Genomic DNA, 23,877 nt, shown 5'->3' with positions numbered 1-23,877 from the left:
ATGTCGGACCGTCTCTGCTGCAGCGCTTCGTTTCTGCAAAAGGTGACAAAAAAGGTCTTTCAGCGTCCAGGTGACACGTCAGTCTGACCATCAGTCATCTGTTACTGCTGAAGGCTGCTCACTGTTTGTCTTACTTACATAATCAGAATACATTTTTCACTTGTTCCATATTATTTAGATAGAGGTCATAAATCATGGTTTTTCTTCCTTTAACGTCTTTCTTCATTTCAACTTGTTCAAACAAATGAACCTCGAACACTTTTCCTGTTTCTCCGTCAGCAGTTTCTCTGTTTGTTTTTCTTCTTTCACACTAACTGCCTCTAATTAAAACTATCACTGCCATAATCTCATTACATGTAATCTAATCTGGACTCGTTCACATTAAAAAGAAAAAGTCATGAAACTTCTCACTGTGCGATCACTTCTTCGGCCTCGGGCTCTGGATCCGGTTCCCACGGTGAAAAAACGGCTGTGACTGATGTCTGAACGGTCCGACTGAGTTTGTTTTGGTGAATTTGTCGAATCCTCGCAGGAATAATCTCTGAAATCAGAAGAAAGTGGAAAATCCAGTCTGCAGACTGACAGCAGAGGTCAACACAGCTGTGTGTGTTACACATTATTAGCAGTAAGTACAGGCAGCTGCTGGTCACCGAGGAAACCTCCTGTGTGGTTATTATGAAAAAACCCCAGAAACATTCGGCTCACTGAGACCATTACGGAAATGTCTCACTTGAGGCTCTAAGCCTCGCGACGGCCGAGACCCTAACCCTAATGCAGAGCTAGGGTCAGGGTCTCGACCTAACCCTAGCTCTAAACATCATAACATGGACATGAGCAAGTGGTCTCACCCTAACTTATTGTATCTATAATTGCATGCTTGTGTGTTTTGCAGTAACCACAGCATTTGTTTTAACTTAACACTTAATGAGTCCACGCTTTGCTCTCAGTACTCACCACTAGGGTTCACTGCAAACCCACTTCTCTAGGGACACCACTATCAATAACAACACACAGAAATAAATACAAACACACAAGTAACGAACAAACACCCGGAACCCTGTGCCAGTGCACCACAGCCACAACCACGGGGTAACCATGACAACACAGCATGCAGACACACATCACTCAACGAATATACTGTTAGTGTGTTGTGAGAGTTTTAGGTTCCGTGCTTCCTTCCACAAGACTGAGAAACAATCTGAGAAAGGTGTTATTATTTCTGGGTTTTACCTGTGGACGGGTCTGTAGCTGGGCCTGGTCTGCATGCTGGGCCTGGTCTGTAGCTGGGCCTGGTCTGTAGCTGGGCCTGGTCTGTAGCTGGGCCTGGTCTGCACACTGGGCCTGGTCTGCAGCTGGGCCTGGTCTGTAGCTGGGTCTGCATGCTGGGCCTGGTCTGTAGCTGGGTCTGCATGCTGGGCCTGGTCTGTAGCTGGGCCTGGTCTGTAGCTGGGCCTGGTCTGTAGCTGGGCCTGGTCTGTAGCTGGGCCTGGTCTGTAGCTGGACCTGGTCTGTAGCTGGGCCTGGTCTGCAGCTGGGCCTGGTCTGTAGCTGGGCCTGGTCTGTAGCTGGGCCTGGGCCTGGTCTGCAGCTGGGCCTGGTCTGTAGCTGGGCCTGGTCTGTAGCTGGGCCTGGTCTGTAGCTGGTCTGTAGCTGGGCCTGGTCTGCAGCTGGGCCTGGTCTGCAGCTGGGCCTGGTCTGTAGCTGGGCCTGGTCTGCTTCATGGTTACTGCAGAGATGAGAGAGAGGTGTCAGCTGATCCGCTCGTCGGTTTTCATTTTTAGAAACATTACAAATGATTCAGACATAGAAGCGTACTCACCATAAACACCACGCTAACAGAGGCTGACTTCAGAATAAACCACACAGAGCTGATACAGAATGAAAAGTGGAGCTGAGCTTTATTTCCTGTGGAACTTTGAGGGTTTGCTCTCATGTTGTCATCGTTAGAAAAACAGGGAACTCATGCAAACAAGAGTCAAAATGGATTCATTCAGTCTTTGTGTGTTTCTGTCAGTCTGATTATCATCATCATCATCATCATCAGAGCAGGCTTCACTTCCTGTCCAGCTGATCCGCGGGGCGGGTCACCTCCGTCAGAGGAGTCAGGACGGTTCAAACAAACGCAGGTCGCCTCTGTCCGTCCTCACAGACGTGAACAGGAAGTGAATTCACTCTGGTTCAAATTCACATTTATGTTTTGTTCAATTATTTCACCTCAGTGATCCATCATATAAAAATCCCATAGCTTGCATTTTTTCTATGTACAGCACCGGATCGATCTGCATCCCGACCGAAGAGACGTTTCACTGCGGCGCAAACAAACATGTCCGACTGACGTGGGAGTCGCACGGCGTCACCGACAGGTTCGGAGAATAGAAGCCGACCGTCGGACAGTTTTATGGGTACGTTGTGCAAACGACAGATTTCTGTGTGTGTTTCTGTGTGTGTGTGTTTGTCCGGCGGTGAAACGACTCTTTGAGCTGAGGTGCAGATTTCCACCTGGCAGGTTCAACACTTCGTTGGTCTTTGGAAAGTTACAGTTTTCAGATTATTATCAATAATTAAAGCTTTTTAACTCTCAGGCACAAAAACCTTTTTGGTGTAATAACTGTGCTTACCTCACTCATTTTAATACAAAGTGTCTCCTCATGACACGGGACTATTTACACATCTGAGACTGTTGGTGGATGGACTCTGTGAGACCACAGTAACCATGACAGCTGCAGCCCTCAGTGAGGGAGCGGACGTCTCCTTGTTCTAAACAGAAACATGACAAACTGACCGGGATGAAAGAAACGTTCATTCACAGAACGCTTCGACACTTTTCTTCATGAACTGTGGGGTTATTTCTATAAGAAATCACGTCCATTCTCTCAGTTTTTTCCTTTAAAGCGGCAAAAATTAAATAAAACATGTAAAAACCAAAGTGCCTGAAGCCTGACATGAGCATGAGATAAATAGAACTTTGTTTTTTCTTTATAATACATCCTCCTCTTCTTCATTTTGTGCTGGAAAACAAGTTGTTTGTGTTGTCGTTGTGCATCCTCCGTCTGTTTGCTTTGGTCGCGCCCTCCTTTGGCATCGCAGGAAAAACAACAAAAAAATCAGAAAACACAGAAGTAAAGCTACAGACTGTCCGTCTGATGGGTTTTTGGTATTTCATTGTTTTTGAGTTTTCTTTGGAGGGGAACTTGCTGCGATTCCCAAAAGTCTCAATAAATATCCTCGTCCAAAAAAGCTACGTCTGTGAGTCCTCTGTCCTGGAGTTCTGCTTCTCTGCTGGAAACAAAAGGATCTTTGGTTTGGTTGAATCAGGGTTCTCTCCAGCAGGATGAATGTGGCTTTAAAGTCGCTCCTCTGCAGACGTCAGTCCGTCAGTCAGTCCGTCAGTCAAAGCTGTAAACAGTCAGACTGTGATCACACTCCGGCTGCTAAATCTGAAAAGGTCCAATTCCGAAAAGAAATGAAACGTGCATAACTAACTTAATGTTTGTTTGGCTTCATGTGTCCATTACTCAGTTGGATACTAAGAGGGACAACATTAAAATACACTGTTCTATCACACACGGTGCATTCAAGGACCATGGGGATAGGCACATTATGATGGTTGCTCCTCTGCTTTCTCTAGCTGTCACATTATTATACGTTTATCATTATGATGGGCACATAAATATAAATGAAAACAACAAAAACCTCCCTGTAGCCTGTCCATGGAGCCTCCTGTGTCTGTGGAGCTTCAGGAAAAACACTGAACATGTTTCAGTAACGCTGCCAGTGTTATAGGGAAAACGTGGGTATAATGTGGACGGAGGAAAAAGACACATTTTCAAATGTAGCAACCATAAAGTGGAAGAGTGTCAGTCAGTAAACAGTCAGTAAACAGTCAGTAAACAGTCAGTGAACAGTCAGTGAACAGTCAGTGAACAGTGAACAGTCAGGGGTTAATCCACCTCGATGGACTCGCTGCTCTCATTCACTGGCTTACACTCGTTGGGAAGTCGCTGATGGCGGCTGAGCTGGGTGGCCTGTGTGAAGCTGCGGTCGCAACGCTCGCACCTGACACACACACATATACGTATGCACGCACACACACATACAGACACACACACACACACACAGAGGAAGAAAACACAAAGACACATAAGAGACTGGTTTCAGAGTTTGGATGTAGAGAAGCTCAAAAAACACAAAGAGAAAAACCCAGACACACACACACACACACACACACACTAGTGCTAACACACATGTACACACACTCCCTCACACGCACACACACAGAGCGCCCTGTTAACTCTAATATCCAGTGACAGTGTAAAGTGTGTGTGAGGCCCAGCGGAGCAGCAAGCTGTAATTGTTGCCCTGATCTTCACAACCTGACCGACAAATTACACACACAGTCCACCTGTCAATAATCTATCACAGGCTGAAGAGGGTATTCCCATCTCACACACTTTAACACACACACACACACACACACACTCAGATGTATCCAGGCCTGATAAGGCAGCGTCACTGTCACTTTCAATAGACACAGAGGAGAAACTGAGCTTTTAGTGTGAGCTGGAGGGGGGGGGGCATTTAAATGTGTGTTTTCAAGTGTGTGTGTGTGTGTGTGTGTGTGTGTGTGTGTGTGTGTGTGTGTGTAAGCTCTTCAAAGAGAAAGCTGTGCTGAGGTATTGGACTCAGCAGCCCTGAAACAAGACTAACTGCTGTTAGATGGATGGCAGGAGGAGGGGGGGGCTTCATAAGAACCACACAGTGTGTGTCTGCAGCGACATTAAATAAAAACACAACACAAAGCAGGCTAGATTTTGCTGGAGAAATTAGGTCCTAATTTAACGTCTATAGGAGACTGAAAGTGTTAAATTACAGGTTGATATTTTCCTATGAATATTGAACTGCTGTAAGGGACGGTGAGTTTTCAAATTTCACACTGTTGTTCTGTATAATATATCATTTCCGATTTAGACTATATGTATACCTGCATTACAACTGCACATTTTTGCTTCTGCACCTGTGTTTATTTTTTATCTTGCTGTAAATAATGTAAATACTGTTTAATTTTTACCGTTAGAGATATTTGTTATTTTTAAGTTTGCTTGAGTGACTGTTTTTTTGCTGCTGCAACAGTGAAATTTCCCAGCTTGGGATGAATAAAGTATTTCTATTCTATTCTATTCTATTCTATTCTATTCTATTCTATTCTATTGTATCCAGTTCTGTCAGTTAGGTCAATGACCCACACTCACATGTATTTATCCACTCAGAGTAATTATTTATTGCACTATTACTTATTGCTGGTGTGCAATGTTTGTAAATAATTCCTCTTATCTTTTATTTTTTTACTGCACTATATTCTATTTCATTCTATTTTATTTTATTCTATTTAACTCTTGCTCTGACTGTTGGTGTTGTAGTGCTGTTGGTACCCAAATTTCCCCGAGGGATTAATAAAGTATATTCTATTCTATTCTATTCTATTCTATTCTAGATGATCCTAAAAAGCAACAAAATTCACAATTATATACCAAACAAACCCGGCAGGGAGGCAGCGGAGGCAGAGGAGGAGAACTGCAGCTGTCAGTCGCCTGAAGGCTGGAAGTGTTCTGTAAAGTCTGAGGTCGTGGTGAATGTTCTAATCTAATCGAGTATTTTTTGTTTTACTAGTTAGATTGAATCAAAGAAGAGCAGCGCAGACCCATCTGAACCCTCCTCATTCTGTACATTTTCTTGCAGCCTGAGAAACAGAAAGCAGACCCACCCAGCACCGCTCTGCCCCGAGGTGGACATTCCTGTTATTTGTCTGTAAATGTACAAAACCACAACAGCAACTGACTTCAAAGGCGCTCTGAAGCCGCTCTGTCACAGCGACTTATCCAGCAGGACGAACACAAAGATGGTTCCCCTGCAGAACAAAGAGCCGCTGCAGTCCGCTGGCTATCGACCAGACCTGTGTGCAGCCACGGCCTCCTCCTCTCAACATGGAAAAATAATGTTGAGCAGTTGGTCCTGATGAAATGACAGAGGCAGCTTTAATCACTTTCCCTCAAGGGTCAGTGGAGTTTCAGCTCTGATCTTATGGGAAGTAAAGGAGTACAGATTGGGTTCAGTCACAGATTGACAGAAGCTGATGGGAGCAGGAAGACACAGAGACACTGGTACAACAAGTCTCCAACAACTGTGATGTTGGGATTTACCTCTGGAGCTTCCAGCGGTGTGTTTTTAATGCCTAAAGCTCGACTGAAACCTCAGAGCGACTCTTGTGAATCCACTCAGCACACAGGAACCGTCTCGTCTGCTTCCTTCAGTCCTCTTGAGGCTTCTTGAAGCTGCTTCTGTGAAAGACCGAACAACAGAAGTGTGCAGGAGACGGCAGCGCTCCGACAGGCTCCACAGCACCAGCGCAGAAAAGCTGCCGACCACACAGAATCGCTGCCTCCGTCTCCTCAGCGGGAAAATAAAGTTGAGCATTTTCCTTCTGACAAAGTGACGGTGGCAGCTTTAATCTATCCGCTGCACCATCCGAAAGGAGATAACTCCCCGAGGCCATCGATCCGCTAAAGATTTCTGACGCCCGTCCATGATTGTCTTTGTCCCGCTCCGCCTCCACAGAGACTCTGAAGTGCTGATGAAAAGGCTCGGGGCTTCCTCTGATTGCTTATTAAGAACGCTGATTTGCTTTAAGCGGATTTCTCGGCGGGGCTTGTCGCTTCACTTTTTACACCGTGATCTCTTGTTCCTGCACGCCGCCTCTTCTCGTTCTCTCCTCACCTTCACGTCAATGATGGGTTCGCATTTGTCTGATTGCTTATTAAGAATGTTAATTTGTTTCTGCAGCTTTCCCCTGACACTTTTCCCACCACTCAAACCCCTTATTTGGCTTTCTTCACTTTCTTTTATATCGTTACTCTTTCACCTTTTCTCCCGTCGGCCCTGCTGACCTCTCTATCCACTGGGGCCATCCTTATTGTCCTCTACTGCTGATGGAGTGACCGCATGACAACAGCCACATCCAGAGAGACCTAATTGCAGTGTGGCTTGCCCTCTAATTATATCAGTCTGGAAATGAGGAGTCTCGGTGTGTGCAGATTCATTACCAGGCTGCTAACAGCTGTGATCGAGCTGCTCCCGTATTTACACCGGCCGTTCTGCTGATGCTCTCTGATTTACAACAACCAAACACAAGAAGCGGCGCAAGATCTCCTCAATGATCAACATCACAGGCAGCCAATAGTTAAGTGCATAAAGGTCAGAGGTCACACCGGGCGTGACAGGTGATGGGACAAAATATTCCAAAGAAGGTTCATGAATAATGGAAGAGGGTCATCAGCAAAGAGCTGAGCCTTTATGAGGCCGGAGCGTCTAACATGAAGAACATTTCTACATTTCAATTCCACACCGACTGAGAGAAGAAGAAGAAGAACTACAGGACGTTTTTTATATAGTCTGTATGTGTACTTATTAAAGCTCATTCTTATTGGTTTGGCTCCAACAATCAGCTCCAATCCTTATTGATAATTATCAGCATCATTCTTTTCTTATTTAAAGTCAATAAATGGCGTCTTTGACCCTCAAAGTTGATCAATGGATCATTAAGCTTGACGTGGCTGAGTACTGTTAATGCTGGTGTTATTCCTCCTCCGGTTTACTCCCACAAAATCATCCATTGCATCTAAATTTCTTGGATGTGATCTCTTAAAGAGCTGCTGCTCAAACCTAAAAGCCTACTTATTGCGGACTTCACAGCTTAATGTTGGACTTTCAGGGCTGCTAATACAAGTGCCGGACAGTCAGGGAGGAGAGACTGGTACCGGGCAGGGACAGCTGGTGGAGTCTCCGTCTGCAGCGGACATACAACGGCCTGAGAAGTGATTCTTATGTGATAGTGAGGGAGTCAAAGTATGTACGTGTGTGCTGTGTGTTGTATTTAACAGAGGCAGGCAGGCAGGATGGAGGAGGGTGGATGGGTTGGCTGGGTGGGGGGTACTCACTGTTACTTACTTGAACGGCTTCTCTCCGGTGTGCGTGCGGATGTGGTTGTTGAGCGTGGTGGCGCCCGCGAATGCCCGGCCGCAGTATCCACATTTGAAGGGCCGATCGCTCGAGTGTGTCACGACGTGGTTCCTCAACTCTGACGGCTGAGAGAAGGACTGCGCGCAGTGGCCACACTGGTACGGTCTGAGAGAGACAAAAACAACATGTGTGAGACACACAACAAAGAGGGGGTCACACTCAAATAATGAGCGGACGAAATCAGAACAGAGATGAACAACAGAAACAGGTAGATGGAGGGCAAGGAACCCCACTGTGTAAGCTCTATAAACACACACACACACACACACACACAAGGCAGGGGAAGTCGGACACTGCTCTGGTAACCATGGCAGCGTGACCCTCATCAACAATGCAGGCCTAGATCATGACTGGACCATCTATCACTGTGTGTGTATGTGGGTGTGTAAGTGAGATAGAGACAGTAACCCACAAGAAAAGACGAGATAGATATAAAGAGATTTTGTGTGTGTGTGTGTGTGTGTGTGTGTGTGTGTGTGTGTGTGTGCTGGGCCCTAGTGGGAGTCCACAGTGGGAGTGAATCAGACTGAAACAAACAGCCAAACAATAGCTGTGTGTCTGCTAATAGAGTGTCCTGCTTCCATACAGCAGCAGATCTAATCTTACACTCTTTCCATTTGTTGAGCTGAGCGCACGCACACACACACACACACACACACTCACACTCTCCTGCTAACATTATCCAGTTATGTGGTTAAACTTCAGGACACTTCAGCCTCAGCTTGTATCTGTTTCCTCTTATCTTCTCCCTGTTCTCCTTCAGTCTGCTGATATTAGAAATGCTGCTTTTAATACAAATATTACAGAGAATCTGTTATTTTATATGTTTTCTCAGGCAGAAAGTTGCTGCTGTTGAGCTGGTGAAAGACAAAAACAACAGATACATCACTAAATACTAAAAGTAAAAAACTAAATGAATCAGACCATTTCACTGGTTGCTGGAAAGGAAGAACTTATTATCATATGACAAATATTGAAGAGGAGACTTGGTCATGAAATCTAAAGGATCAAGAAAATAATTTCCATGACCACTTTTGTTAATTATTATATAAAATTGATTAATTTAAAAAACAACTTCCACTACAACTAACCACTGACATGATGAGTCATGAGTGATGAGTCAACATGAGATGTTTTATGTTCTGTGTGAATGGGAAAGGCTAAATGTTGAATGACATATGTTCAAACATCTATGAAACATTAAGTGAAGAGAGAGGCTGGTAATTAATCATAATAAATGGCAATAAAAAATAAGCATTCCACATTTTTACCGTGTGTTTTAACTGATAAAACTAGTTGACAACAAGCAAAGTATTCCTGCTTTAGCTTAATGTTAACCAGCCCGTCATTGTCTTATGCTAGCAGACAGAAGCTAAGTGTTAGCACATTATAGAAACACACCGCACAGCACGACACCTTCACTCTTCATCCACATCCAGAGTCTGAACTCCCATCAGTCCTGCAGTGGGACATTGATGCTATTAACCCTCATGGACTGTTCGCAAAACACTACCCTTTCATGTTGTTCGGGACAAAAACGCCCCCTAACTTTAACGGTTTTAAAAATATATCAGATAAGTATTTTTTTGAAATTTTTTTGCATAGACCTTTTAATTAACTTCAGTTCTAATCAACAGTAGTGAAAAAATAATTTTCCCCCAGGATTTTAACCCTTTAATCACCAATCTTATAAGGGGTGGTGCTGAAAATTGGAAAAAAACACACAAAATGGCTCATTTTTAATAGAAAAGGTGAATGTGGACTGGATTCTTTTTAACCTTTATTACAGTCTTGGTCATGTCAAACATCAGTAAAAAAATTGACTTTATTGCATTATTAGTTTTTGCACAGCACTGGATTTTCATTTCACTCTTCACCCTTCACTCTCCATCCAGAGTCTGAACTCCCATCAGTCCTGCAGTGGGACATTGATGTTATTAAAGATCTCTGGAGCACCGTGAAGATGGATTGACTGACTGATGATAGACTAACATTAAAACATTTTCTGGGGGGGTGATCAGCTGCGTTCTCTAATTCTTTGGTCATATCTGTAGGGTCTGCCATGTTGCTTGGGCAGCATCTCTAATCATCTAAACATATGTGTGCAAACAAACATGCAGCATGGCTTCGCTGCTCTCTGTGTATCACCGAGTTGCTGTGCTTCTTGTTAAAATGTCTCCGCAGCAGAGCGACTGGGACAAATTCCCGTGTGCTGCCTGGAAATAAAGCGATTCTTACTCTGAAACCAATAAGACACAACTCTGACATCAGCGGTGTACAAATAGGTAAACACCCCAGAACTAGAATAAAACAAATAGACCAACATCTTCACCGCTCTAATAAATCACAAACACCTACAGTACCCTGCGAGGATGCAGAGAACACACACACACACGGGAAAGTAATAAGAGTAAAATAGTGTAATATAAAATCGAAAAATTCTCACTTGCAGTTTTCCACATAAAAGGCGTCTCGCTGTGGGGGTCGGTTCATTTATCAGCCGGCCGGTCTATAAGTTCACGCCTCAGTGGGCCGCACCACTATTTATTAGGTGGGTTTTCTATGAAGAGCTGCATTGATTGTGAATAGTTTAAGTTGATGAATGTGTGGATATTATTTATTAAGGCAGCAGGCCGGGAGATTAATGCCCAGTTATTGTTTATTACAGTGGAGAGAGGAGGAGGAGGAGGAGGCATGAACACCTCCATCACACACACAGGTATACACACACAGGCAACCAAATATCTGCACACACAAGCACATGCAAATATGTTCATACATGTATGAATGACCGCACATGAACCTCGTACAACCTCAGCTTTACTGAGCAGGAACTGCACCTGAGACTGATTCCGACCCAGATAAATAAAGCAGGAACATGTACCGCACAAAAACACACACACACATTACAACCAGCCCTCTGTGTTGGTAAAGAAAGCACACCGCAAAGCACTCATCAAGACTCTGTAATCTGGATTTTAGTCTTTTGGCTGATGATCGCTGTTGATCAGATTCAATAATCTGCAGAATATCCTTTCTGTCTTTCATATTTCTATCGATGTTAGCCGGTGATATAACACCCCCTCTATTTCTCTGTCTTCCAGTTTAAGCAGCAGTCCAGAAAGTGAGCATCATCATCATCATCTCTCTCTGTGTGGCCGTTAGTATCACACAGTTATTCAGTCTGACTGTGTTACAGCCTGTTGACAGCACAGACAGCCAAATATGCTCAAAGTCAACAAAGCGAGAGGCTAACAAAAACACCAAATAGATGCTTCGACGTGGTTCACAGACAAACTAATAATAGTTAGTTTGGAAGTGCAGTGAGAGTAGACCCGGCTGCTTTAGAGTGTGTGTGTGTGTGTGAAATCTATAAAATAAGTCATTTTCATCACGTCTGTGAAATACAGTTCAGGACAATAAACCCTGTGTCACCTTTCAACACAACATGTGGTAACACCAACAGAGCTGGTGTCAAAGTGTCGCTCTGTCCACACCTTTAACACACGAGCTGATGACAGAGTGTGTGTGTGAGAGTGTGAGACCCACACTGCGTGCCAACTCACTCCTCACTGCTCCAGACTACATGGGAATGAAATGTCTTGGCTCACATACATGTTTTCATGTCATCGGAGAGGTCAGAGGTCAACAAGGTGGTGAGGAGCTGGGAGAGCAGGGGGTGTGGGTGGTTGTAGGAAAAAGCATTAACACTCTGTGTGTGTGTGTTAATACATCACACTGTGTGTGCTGGAATGGAAGCTTCAGGTAAACATCTAATACTCCGTTCACACTGGGGAAAAAAATGTGGCTTAAGCAGGATTCGGTCGCATCCAGATCAATCCAGATGTGTTTTTTTCTGAGTGTGAACACCTCGAATCTGGCTGTATCCAGTTTGATTTCAATCCGGCTAGATCCACCTCTCGTGGGTGGATCTAGCCGGATTGGCTCAAATGTGGCTCAGGTGTGAACGCAAATGTGGCGAGCGAATCCGGCTAGCGACATGCTACTTCCGGATCACGGGGCGCGACACGGGACAAAAAACCGCACGACGCATGCGCACACGCGGTCCTACCGTGGCGTGAACTAACTCTGTATATTACAAGGCGCCACCTAGTGGTTTGGAGGTCAGCAAACATGCTGGATGAAGCCGGATTGAGTGTGGACACAAGTGTGTGCTAGCCAGATTTGAAAATAGGTCTGAACGCATCCAGCTTAAAGACTGTCTGGGCTCAATCCTACTCTAGCTGGAATGACTTTCTCCAGTGTGAACGGGGCCTAAGGTGTGCAGCTTCATTAATATCCTTTAAACTGCTTATCACAACGTTCCGATTGAGATTGAGACTGAATCACAGTGACATGGACACCCATTCATGTCGAGCCCTAAGAGTGGAAAATACTGAAAAATGCAAATTTTGTGACAAACATCACATACAGGAGATAAAATGGCTCCTGGAAGGGTGATCGTTTTATTAGCTTTAAGATGATTTTGGACTGAATATGTGTGTGTTTGCAGGGTGCAGTGATGCAGAGTGAAGTGTGTCGATTGACCCATATGGACGCAGCCTAATCCATATGGAGTTATATCTGCGAGGCGAGGACATCCCCTCCGTCCGCATCATATGAAGACATTATTCCCAAGAGATCAGCAGCTATAAATCACTGTTCCCACCTCGTCAATACACAATCAATGGCTCTCTCTCTCTCACACACACACACACACACACACACACACACACACACATTTACTGTACATAGTGGACATGCACACATCTGAGCACAAATAAATTCCCTGGCAGGCCTCTATAAAAACACCAAAACAGCTTTTCCTTCAGCCACCGCAGTTTTTCTGCAGACCTCCGCCTCTGTCTCTTTCGGACCGCATCGACTGACCTATTAGAGCAGAAAGCCAACATGATGTCCTCTCATCAACCAGCGGCACTGGTCCTACAAGAACCAAGCAAACAGCGGATAGAAGCGGTGCCTTTAAGGTTTTCACTGGGCTTTGCATTGTGGGTATTGTAGGGGATTAAAAAGACAACCACTGACACACTGGAGACTATCTATTCAATTAAACTCGGGTCAATTCAATTGTATTTTATATTTTTGCTACAGATTTGTCTCCAGGTATTTCACAAGCAAGATGTCTGTTGGTGTCTCCTTCTTCTAGTGCCTGTAAGCTGACCATATTATATATTAAAATAACTGCCATAAATATGAGATTACAGGCAGTATCTGACACTTCAAAGCCTAAAATGTACTCCGTGTTACATCAGCAGCTTATAAAGGCAAACATGACAGATAAAAATAGACCTTGAAGAAATTTCTACACAGCCGTCCATCACAGTGATGGATCATTATCCTGCGGCTACACACTGAAAAAATCACATCTGTGTGTCCAGCAGGGACACATCTGTGTTAGTGCTGAATGCAAATATGTCTTCACTGTTGGGTGATAAATCTCCTGAATGTCAACTGTTTAGCAATACAGAGCAACAGTCAGGTTTTAACCCCACATGCAACATTCTGAGTTAATCGTGTTTTGAGAAGTTTCTCAGCTCGCAGAGCAGCAAGTGAGCCTCAAACGAAACATGAAAGCAGCTGCGTGTCGAACTTTCACAGTCATACATCATTGATTTCTGCAAGACGTTTATGAGCTCCGTTAGACCATCATATATGCAACAACCTAAGCCTTAAATGTGTGCTGTTAGTACTGTCCAAGGCTGGGTTTGTATTTAATCAGAAACTGGTGGGCAGTTACCCATAATGCTCCTCTTACCTTAATTATTTAGCAAGTTTATTTAGCTACCCATATTTCCTGCTTCATGTCTGCATGGTTGTTCTTTTTAAAGCTCACCGCTGGTTTAAACATGGCTCTGTGAGTTCATTTAGACGTAACAAGCTCCAGTGCTGACTGTGTGTTCTCTCTCCTGGAGTTTGGTGCCTCTCTCTCTCTGGCTCTGCCTTCTGTGCTGCATGTTGACCGACAGTCTGACCCCCTGACCCGTCCTATGTTCACTGTGTAACCTGCTGATATTCAGAATCCTGGTACACTTCAACAACAGTTGGAATCTAAATAAAATTTTTTTACTATAAGCAGGAGGGGCCCTCCTCAGGCGGGACATTGACCCGACTGCTCACTCAGGGGTCAGCCTCTAGCTTTCTGTCAAGCAGCTAGTGACTTTTTGGATGCTCTAACACGGTGTTTCTCAACCTTTTTGGAGCCATGGCACACCATTTTGTTTTTTTGCAGAGAGAGGGGGAGCAACAATTTAATGTCTTGGCGACCGGAGGGGAGAACAGCGTTGGCGTTTTATGTTTTATGTGCAGTGCCCTCAGAATAAAGCCATCCTTTTCAGCAGTAACGGCCCGTTACTGACGTGTCACCACTGCCACCATCCTTGTAGAGCGAGGGTTTCCAGGGTCTCCCCTGTGTTCCCCGACCACGGTCAGGAAGGACCGGCAGGAACGGCTAACACTTATGTTATTTAGCACAACTTGCACAACGGTGTCAGGTCTGTCTACGGTCTCTATACACTGCTCTGCTCTCTGTATCGCACACAGCGGAGCGCCCCCTTAGCTCAGTGCAGTCAGTGCGTGTGTATGTATATTTCACATAAAGCACAATCTACATCAAATATAAAACTGAACACTTTAAGCCTCAAACCATCAAAGCAGGAATAAAGTCGGGGAAAACCGTTTGCATGGTCAGCCCGGGATTGATCCATTTTTCCTTCCATTTTAAATTTTAAACATGCCTCATAACTCCTGACAAGATTACAGTTCTCACATGAGTAATAGGGATTGTTAAATGTTTCACTGCATCACTGGAAAAACCAAGAATCCTGTGCTGAAGCCAAATCCATCAACAAAACGAATATTTAATTCCTTTATAAAGTCGCTTTTGTGATGATTCACACATTCACCCTGCTGTAAACGCTCTGCCCTGTGATACACAAGCCCCTTTACATTCATATACAAATACATGGCTTATTCATAAACAACACCAGCCACCAGAATGGGACCTGAACTGTGAACACTGGAGATCAAAGTGCTTCGCACAAATACCCCATTTTACCTAAAAGCACTAATGACTCTTTTAAACAGCACCGCAGTAAACACATCAATCATAAAAGCAGTGATTATTAGTGTGGTTCATGGCTGTGGTTTGTGCTGCATTGCTTTTGTAATATGTCAGGCCTATAAGTGAAAACGCAGTCCATTTATGTTCAGGCTTTTTCCCTGATTCATCATTCATCGCCATCACAAAACAGTATCCTGCATCTCGACACCAGTTTAAAACCGAATCAAACGCACGTCCAAGGCCTCACTGACATAAACAAACTGCTGCTCCGATGATAGATTCAGCTGAAATGACACACGGAGGGAAAAAATGACACAGAAGAAGAAAAAGTTCCGAAAAAGAAAGAAAAAACCAAACCTGAAAGAGATGGAGCTGAGAGGAGGTGTGTGTGTGTGTGTGTGTGTGTGTGTGTGTGTGTGTTTTAAGCTGATACAAGGAACAATCAGTCTTCAGCTTCAAATGTTCCCATCACATAAACATCAATAAGTGTGTATGAGAGGAGAGAGGGAGGGTTACAGCCAGAGAGAGAGTTGGATAATCCAGGCACTGAGACCACATCGAGATCAAAGGCCCCGTTCACACTGGAGAAAGTCATTCCAGCTAGAGTAGGATTGAGCCCAGACAGCCTTTAAGGCCCCGTTCACACTGGGGACAAAAATGTGGCTCAAGCGGGATTCGGCCGCATCCAGATAAATCCAGATGTGTTTTTTTCCGAGTGTGAACACCTCCAATCCGGCTGAATCCAGTTTGATTTCAAGCCGGCTAGATCCACCCTCGAGAGGTGGATCTAGTAGGATTGGCTGGATTAGCGAATCCAGCTAGCCACATTATTAGCCATATTACGAGGCTCCACCTAGTGGTTTGGAGAACAGCAAACACGCTGGATGAAGCCGGATTGAATGCGGACACAAGTGTGTGCTAGCCAGATTTGAAAATAGGTCTGAACGCATCCAGCTTAAAGGCTGTCTGGGCTCAATCCTACTCTAGCTGGAATGACTTTCTCCAGTGTGAACGGGGCCTAAGCTGGATGCGGCCGAATCCCGCTTGAGCCACATTTTTGTCCCCCAGTGTGAACGGGGAAAAACAGAACAAAGACGTTTAAATCATTTAGGAACATCTTCTATGTATGCAGATGTCATGGGTGCCTGCTTCTACTTTCCAGCTACTGAAACAAGCAGCTCGTGTTGCATTTGTAGCTAACAAAAGCTCCGTCTGAGGCCCTCCAAAAGTGAGGCCTCTAGAGGCTGGGAGCAGTACAGATCATAAACACCACCTCCAGTTTTTTAGACTTCTCAGAGGTCTATTTTTACATATTTCTTTTCCATATTTTGTCAGATAGATAGATGTACTTTATGAATCCCAAACTGCAGCACAACGTACAGGCACTGAGCAACTATGCATAGATCAATAAAGGCAAAGAATGATGTAGAAAGTTTTTGATATATAAAATAAAATGTGCACTAACCAACGACTAATAACGAGCAAAATATTTTTCAATTTTTTCCATATCTACACAGTGGTGTAAATATTACTGCTACTACAAAATGGCCTACTTTTGCATACTACATAGACCAAAGCGGGGCTGTTAAATCCTGTAGGAGCCACTGCTGCAGCAGAGTCCTTTAATCCGTTACATTAACAGGGGAAAGAGTGATGCAGCCACGGGCACACTGGGGTAACTCCAGTCCAAGTGACTGCATGGTCCAGTAAAACTCTGAAGCTCCAGGACTCTGTTCTGTTTGGCTTGTTCAGCTGAATTTTATCTGCTCCTCCGTCCCATAAAACCTTCTTATTGACAGGCAGCTCCACATCGACCCTCCCACCACCCCCCCTCCGTATCCAGCCCACATTTTTCTTCCCTATGAGTATTAGTTTATTGAATAAGTGGCATCTGTTTTCCTGGCCCCGTCACCGTAAGGCGAGGTATTTCTCACTGACGCACAGCGCTGATTTATACGCTGCTCTGACTCTCCCCACAAAAAATAAAGCTAAGCAAAAAATTTCCAATACATCCTCTGTCCCCTCAACACACACACACACACCTACTACTCTTCCTCCATCCACGCTGTATATAATTAACTTGGCAGATGTTATACATACTCAAACACTTTTACTGTACACACTCTTCACTCTCATCCACAAACCCTCTCTTTCTGCCACACAAATGGTGCGATGATGAGGACAACCGAGTTATAAACGGTCTGATTTGCCAGCTTCCACTGAAAAACTGCACTAACAGTTTGACAAACGCTAATGTTGTGTCATGGGAGCTCATCAAAAGCATTCCAGGTGCTGTGTGTGTGTCGTATTTCAGTGGATTCTGTGGAAACATCTAAACATCCGGTGAATGAAGCCACACGGACTCAAAAATGAGTCGACAATAAACGCACGCCTCACCTGTCAGGATTTTGTGGACAGACGTGCATCTGCAGCAGGATTCTCTGGGTGAAGGTTTTGAAGCACTGCCCACACTTCCACAGGTGCCAGTCACTGAACTCGCTGCTCAGCTGGCTGGTGGACGTCGGGCTGGCCAGGACTCGCTGGTGTTTCGAGGCCAGCTGGCTGAAGGTGGGGTCCGACTGAGGCCCGTGGCCGACCTTATCCAACAGGGAGAAACTCCGAGGGCAGGGGGAGTGAGGGAAAACCATAGAGCGCATGAGGGTGGTGGAAGGGGTGGACGAAGACGATGAAGAGGAAGAGGAAGGTTTGCCGTTTTTGCTGAAGGACTGGAGGGACTCCTGTCTTGACATGGCCTCAATCACTGTGGCCGGGACGTTTACTGGAGACAAAAACGAAAATCCATCAGTGGATTTAAAGCTTCTGTGTGGGGCTGTAGCAGCTGCTGGAGCTGGCAGCAACACAGACAACAGATTCAGAACTACAGTACACTCCATTAAAAAGGAAAACAACATTTCAAAGCATTACTGTAAAGTGTGCAATGTTACATTTTAACTGAACCAGCTGATCCCATGTGTCCTTCTTTGACCCAGGAGTCAGCTGTCCTGTGGTCTGACCTGGACCCTGTAACCCTCCATTATGTCTGTACTTTAACTCCATGATGGCTTCTCTTTTCATTCTCTACACTGTTTGTTTGGCATGTGGACTGGCAGGAAGTCAAACTGCTGCACTCTGGCACCACGAAAGATGTTTGTTGCTGAACAATGATTTTTTTTTTCAACTATTTAAGTATTTGACTTTCCTAAACATTCCCAAAGTGTAAAATATATGATGCACTAAACATCTCCTGTAACTCCACCGTGCTCCCTCTCTGCAGTCAGGATCATCATAAGCATTTTCCATCCTTCATCAGCTCACCTCTGCCATCAACCCACCAGGCTCCATTGATCCTCTAATAACCTTATGAGGAGATAATTACACCATTTGTAAGTTGCCCGACGGCGCTATCGACGGCGGCGTTATGCGCTGCTCGCCCACGCTTAATTCATTTTGCTACAAACCTCGCTTGTACAAAAAATGCAGGTCAATATGGCGGTTACGTATGAAATGCATCATAAAAATGGGAGAATTATGCAGATGCAGTTTGCAACGTTGCAGAGTCTGTGTTTTCTTTCTTCCTCTTCCAGACGGATGCAACATGAATACAAACAGACTAACACAAAGTAAAAGTTTCTCCACCTAAAGGAGGTGTGTGTGTGTGTGTGTGTGTGACACTGAAAACAATGCGGGTGGAGTGTCACACTAATATCTTCATCATTCATTGGCCACTCTTTCTTCGTTATGAGAAACACACGATGATTAAAAGCACCATACTTCTCCTGATATCTCCTGCAGCGTTGTTTTCTGGGTGCCTCTCTTCCATTTTTATTTTTATTCTAAAGTCTCATTTCATTGGGTTCTTGTGAAATTGGCAGGTGTTCTCATGGTCTCCCAGTGTGTCTCTTTGCTTAGAATGTCAATGTCAATGTCAACTTTATTTATATAGCACATTTATAAGGGCATCGCCCACCAAAGTGCTTAACATTAAAATACATAAAATAAACTCAAATTGATAAAAAAAACATAAAAGAAATAAACTGCAGTAAAATCCAATAAAACAAAGATACAATCATAAAACATAAAATCCCCAAGAGCTGCCAATACTCAGGCAAAGGCCAAGGTGAATAAGTGAGTCTTAAGTAGAGATTTAAAAGTGGTGAGGCCATTTGCCGACCGCACAGCTAGAGGCAGAGCGTTCCACAGAGTGGGAGCCACGACTGAGAAGGCCCGGTCACGTCTAGTTTTTAAAAGAGATCGGGGGACCTCCAGAGCCATTTGGTTAGCAGACCTAAGAGCTCTGGAGGCCCGATGCAATACCAGGAGGTCTGATAAATAGTCCGGGGCCAGCCCATGCAAGCACAAGCATCAATTCTGTGCTTCTGGCGTGATGTGCTCGCATTTTTTTGTCCCGGTGAGAAGGCGAGCCGCTGGGTTTTGGACCAGCTGCAGACGGTGAAGCTCTGACTGTCCAATTCCAATATATAGGGAGTTACAGTAGTCTAAGCGAGAGGTTATAAAAGCGTGGATGACTTTCACTCTGACTAAGGTATGGCTTTACCTTAGCAATAAGCCTTAGTTGAAAGAAGCTGGACTTGACCACTGAGCTGAGCTAGAAGACGCTTTATTGCTGTGTTTAAAAGATTAACGTCAGCTGTAGATGCATCAGCTGCTCTCTGTATTTAGCTGCTCAAATGGAGCAAGAAAAGACACCGCAGACATGCTGGAGCGTCCAGACAAACCCGTGCTGGTTGCGCCATCATAAACATCTTGTTTCGGTGAAAAAAGTGTTTTCAGTGGCCGAAAATTTTCAGTGGCCGAAAAGATCATCTAGAAGAAGATTGGGGGGGGGGGGTGTTGTGGTCCTCTCTTTACTGATATGAAAAACAGATCACATTATGTTGCCAAAGCTTTGATAGTAATCAATAATCATAACATTACCAGTGATTATAAAGTCTTAAAAATAAATCAATAGTGGCAATTATAATAAAAGTCATAACACTATGTCAAGCAAAGAAGGAGTTTACTGCAGAGGTGGACAAAATGGAAATCATTCCTCTCACTGCTCCTACTCCTACGTCTATCCCCTCTCTTCTGTGCATACAACATACATGTCACAGAGAGGGAGTATGAAGGGGGAGACTGGGGGTGAGGAAGAGAGGGACAGTGGAGCGGGACGGCACAGAGACTTTGGTTCCGTGTCCGTCGGTGCACATGTTGTTGTTGTTAGGCGGCGGCCGGGCTGTGCAGCATCAAGCTGTCAGTCTGTGATTGGATAGAACGTGTATGAGTAAACAACCACGGGGTGTGTGTGTGTGTGTGTGCGCTTTGATAGCGTGTGTGTTTTCTTTGTTGTATGTTTGGATCTCTGCTCGTCTTTAATGTGAGTGTATGAGTTGTGGTGTGTTTACGTGGTTGATGGTGGTTGTTGTGTGTCTTTAGTTAACTTAAATTAATGAAGTCTTTACAGAATGTGCTGCAGCCGTCCATCTCAAGTGCATTAGATGGAACAGATTATCTTATCAGCCCGGCTGTCTACACCAGGGTCACACTACAGCTCACATTTTATTAGAACAACACACACTGCTAACACAATAACAAACATATTTTTCTGATTTAAGTCTATTGTGCACAGATACAGCTACATTTGGACCCTGAATGCATCCTGAAGAGGAGCTTTAAACTGTAGCTGCTATGCTAACATGCTCCTCAGGCTACATGGTGGAAACTTAATTTAAATCTGAGAATTTGAGTGTTGGATTTTGTGTTTCTTCCATGCATGTTTAACAAAAAGATTTTTTTATTTATTTCCACATGCAGAATGTAAAGACATGGAGCTACATGGCTGCTCATTTTCCAGCCTGAATGCACCTCATCAAGGCTCTTTGCGCTAATAAGGTCAAAACCTTAAATGTCCTATTTCACCGAGGACAGAACGTCTCCTTTCTGCCTGTTGTGGGCACAATCAGAAGATAACGATGCCACAGAAAACCCAAACGTAGTTAGCAGCAAAATGTCTTTAATTTGAAGCAGGGCTGATCCTGCTCAGTAGAAAAGAAGCGTAATCTAATTTCTTCATTTGGATGTGCACAAACTTTTTTCAACAAAAGCAAATCCTGCAGTATTTGTGTGCCCTGTGCCATTGTGTGCATGTTAATGTGGGTTTCTGAGTTTTCTGTTTAAATCCCTTTACACATGATTGAATCAAACAGATGAAAACTGAGTGACAAAGAGCACATTCAGCCCAGCACACAGCAGCATTTCTGAATTATGGTTGCAGATTTTACATGATAAGAACTATTCAATCATGTTGTAGCTTTAGCATGTTTCTGTGTAAATGTGCTGGTGTAAAAGCTGAGCAGGAAACGTTAACGTTAACCTTAAACATAATTACTTAGGTGCTGCTCAGGCAGGCTGGGTCCTCAGAAACACAGTATTACATATGTGTATGTCTGTGTGTGCAGAGGCTGCCACAGCCCGGTCCTCCTGTCATGACGAACAATGTCATGTAAAGGAGTTGTTCCGTCTGTTAAACAAACCAGTTTGTGGCCAAACGTCTCTAATTTGCAATCAGCACGATCTCATTTCACTGCGACTCTGCAAAAGACGAGCACCTAATTCAATTCATTTCCATTTAGATTCCACAGATTAAAACTCCGTCTTCATGTTTTGTTTTTTTAGCTCCGCATGCACACACACAAAAAAGTCAAAGTCTGTTTTCCCCCTGCAGGGAGTTTCACTGTCCAATCCAGAAAAGAAATGTTTGAATAGAAAAGATCTAAACAGGCTGACTGAGCAGAAAACTGGAGATGATGTAAACAAAAACAAATCAGGGACAGAAAAAGAGAGGAGGAGGAGGAGGATGGACGGAGGAGGAAGGAGAAGAACACAGGCTGGCTGGCAGAGTGAGGACAACAAACATGAACACAGCCCTCATGTTTTTACATACAATCCCAGCTTGTCAGAAACAGTTCAAACAACTGAAACCATGAAAATGTCAACCTTGAAGGGATTTCTGCCAAAAAACGTGACTCTTAGTGAGCAGGTCTTAGTGACCACAGCATGCATAACATCCACAAACAGATAAAAAACACCTGACGGACGAACACGAGACGTACGATCAGAAAGAGAAAACTCTGAGCCAGAAAGTTATTTTACGAAGATATTAAATTTAAACTGGCAGAAAGGACCATGTGTTGTTAGGTTCGCATAATTCAGAAGAATGTTTATAAATGTGTACGTCAAGTACGGCAGATGAAGATGATGAGGAAACATCTTGAGTGTCACTTATCTAAAACTTAGATGGATAGAAAAATAGAAAAAAGGAGCAGTGTGTCGGCCACAAGTACACTTTTTATCAAATGAAAGACTTCTCTCTGTCTGGTTTTGGCTGGCTCGGCTGGTCAGACAAATACATAAGATAGAAAAAGTTTATAAAAAAAATTTTTTTGGCCGACCAACAGATTTCTTCCAGTCTAACAGTTCAAATAAAAAAATCAGAGCAGCATCCAAAGAAAACTGCAGACAGACGGGTTGAAGAGCAGAGAGGATTATTATTATTATTATTGTTATTATTATTATTATTATTATTATTATTATGTCACATTAACATTTGAATCAGTGGTCGCTGCCTTCCTTTACATCGGAAGGACGTGAACCTGCCCACGTGTGAGCAGAGGAGGCCCTATCTTTGTGCACACTGCTGCTTTGTCTGCTGTGACATGTCTCACTGCTTCTGTAATCCAGGGTGATTTAACACAGATCTTTGTAGACAGACAGGAGGCCAACAGGCAAACAGAGAAATATCAGCGTTGTTTCTTACAGTTCTCATCCTGAGCGACGCACTGCAGCGGGATGCCGAAGAAGGAAGTGTAGGAGTCATTGTACCACACCAGCAACTCAGTTCCCCGGGGGATGTCCATGCACGCTCTGTAGAAGATACAGGACCTGCAATACAAACGCAGACGTGTCATTAATTTAAAACCAAAGAAATGAAATTCATCATCATTATCTTAATGTAAAAACACAAGAAACCAAACAGTCCTGAAGTCATTTCATGGCTACAGCACCTTTAAAGTTCTGTTATCGTGTGAAAAACGAACCTCTGACAAAAACAAACTGCTGACTAACGGCGCTGATATGAGACGCTGTGAGGTGGTCAGTGAGTCTGTCCAGGTCTGATGTTAGAAACGCTTCCCATCTGATAACAGCTCACTTTCACATATGACCAAACCCAAGTGATTTATGGGGAGTATCTGGTGTCTCTCACTCTCTGCAGACCAGCTAACGACCACGCTGTTGTTCAAACAAGCAGCCAGTGAGCTGACGGTCCGCGGGTCACACCGCCGCCAAAACAACACCTCATCACCAAAAACATCATTGTGACAACATGAGCGAAGGCCTCGTTTAAAACCACATGTTCATATCCGGCCTAGACTATTTTAGACTATAAAAAACTTTCCCACATGCTTCTCTCCTACCAGGGCGCTGTGGTGTCAGACAGACTGAGAGGTCACAGGTTCAACTCCCACACGACTCCCTCACTTTTATGCTAACGTGCCTTCGGGCAAGCAAACTAATTAGTCTTTGCAATCAGCATGAGACAAACAAGCACTTACAGTGAAAAAAGATATTCCAGCCTGCTTCTTTATGTCCACATAATTCAAAGCACATTGAGTTTTCCTGTGTGAGAAATGTTCAAAAAATGAAGTTTGACTTGACATCGCTAA

At 44.1% G+C, this 23,877-nt stretch overlaps 1 protein-coding gene across 2 annotated transcripts in view; it reads right to left on the bottom strand.

Annotated features, from left to right (window-relative positions):
* Positions 1 to 1,879: 1,879 nt before the first annotated feature.
* The window catches only part of prdm6 (PR domain containing 6), a 62,628-nt gene continuing 40,630 nt past the window's right edge, over positions 1,880 to 23,877 (bottom strand). The window contains exons 6-9 of one of the 2 annotated variants that reach the window (XM_028413392.1): positions 22,971 to 23,095; positions 17,552 to 17,933; positions 8,002 to 8,178; positions 1,880 to 4,056 (exon numbers count right to left, since the gene is read on the bottom strand). In XM_028413392.1, the coding sequence (XP_028269193.1) occupies positions 3,942 to 4,056; positions 8,002 to 8,178; positions 17,552 to 17,933; positions 22,971 to 23,095 (799 nt within the window). In that variant the 3' untranslated portion in view covers positions 1,880 to 3,941. Of the gene's footprint in view, positions 4,057 to 7,991; positions 8,179 to 17,551; positions 17,934 to 22,970; positions 23,096 to 23,877 lie in introns of both variants that reach the window. The other variant, XM_028413393.1, reaches the window with a different exon arrangement.

This window comes from Parambassis ranga, chromosome 9 (genome assembly GCF_900634625.1).
Source record: "Parambassis ranga chromosome 9, fParRan2.1, whole genome shotgun sequence".
In the NCBI taxonomy this organism is placed as follows: domain Eukaryota; kingdom Metazoa; phylum Chordata; class Actinopteri; family Ambassidae; genus Parambassis; species Parambassis ranga.
The sequence above is the reverse complement of the archived record's forward strand: the minus strand, read 5'-3'. Positions and strand labels throughout refer to the sequence as shown.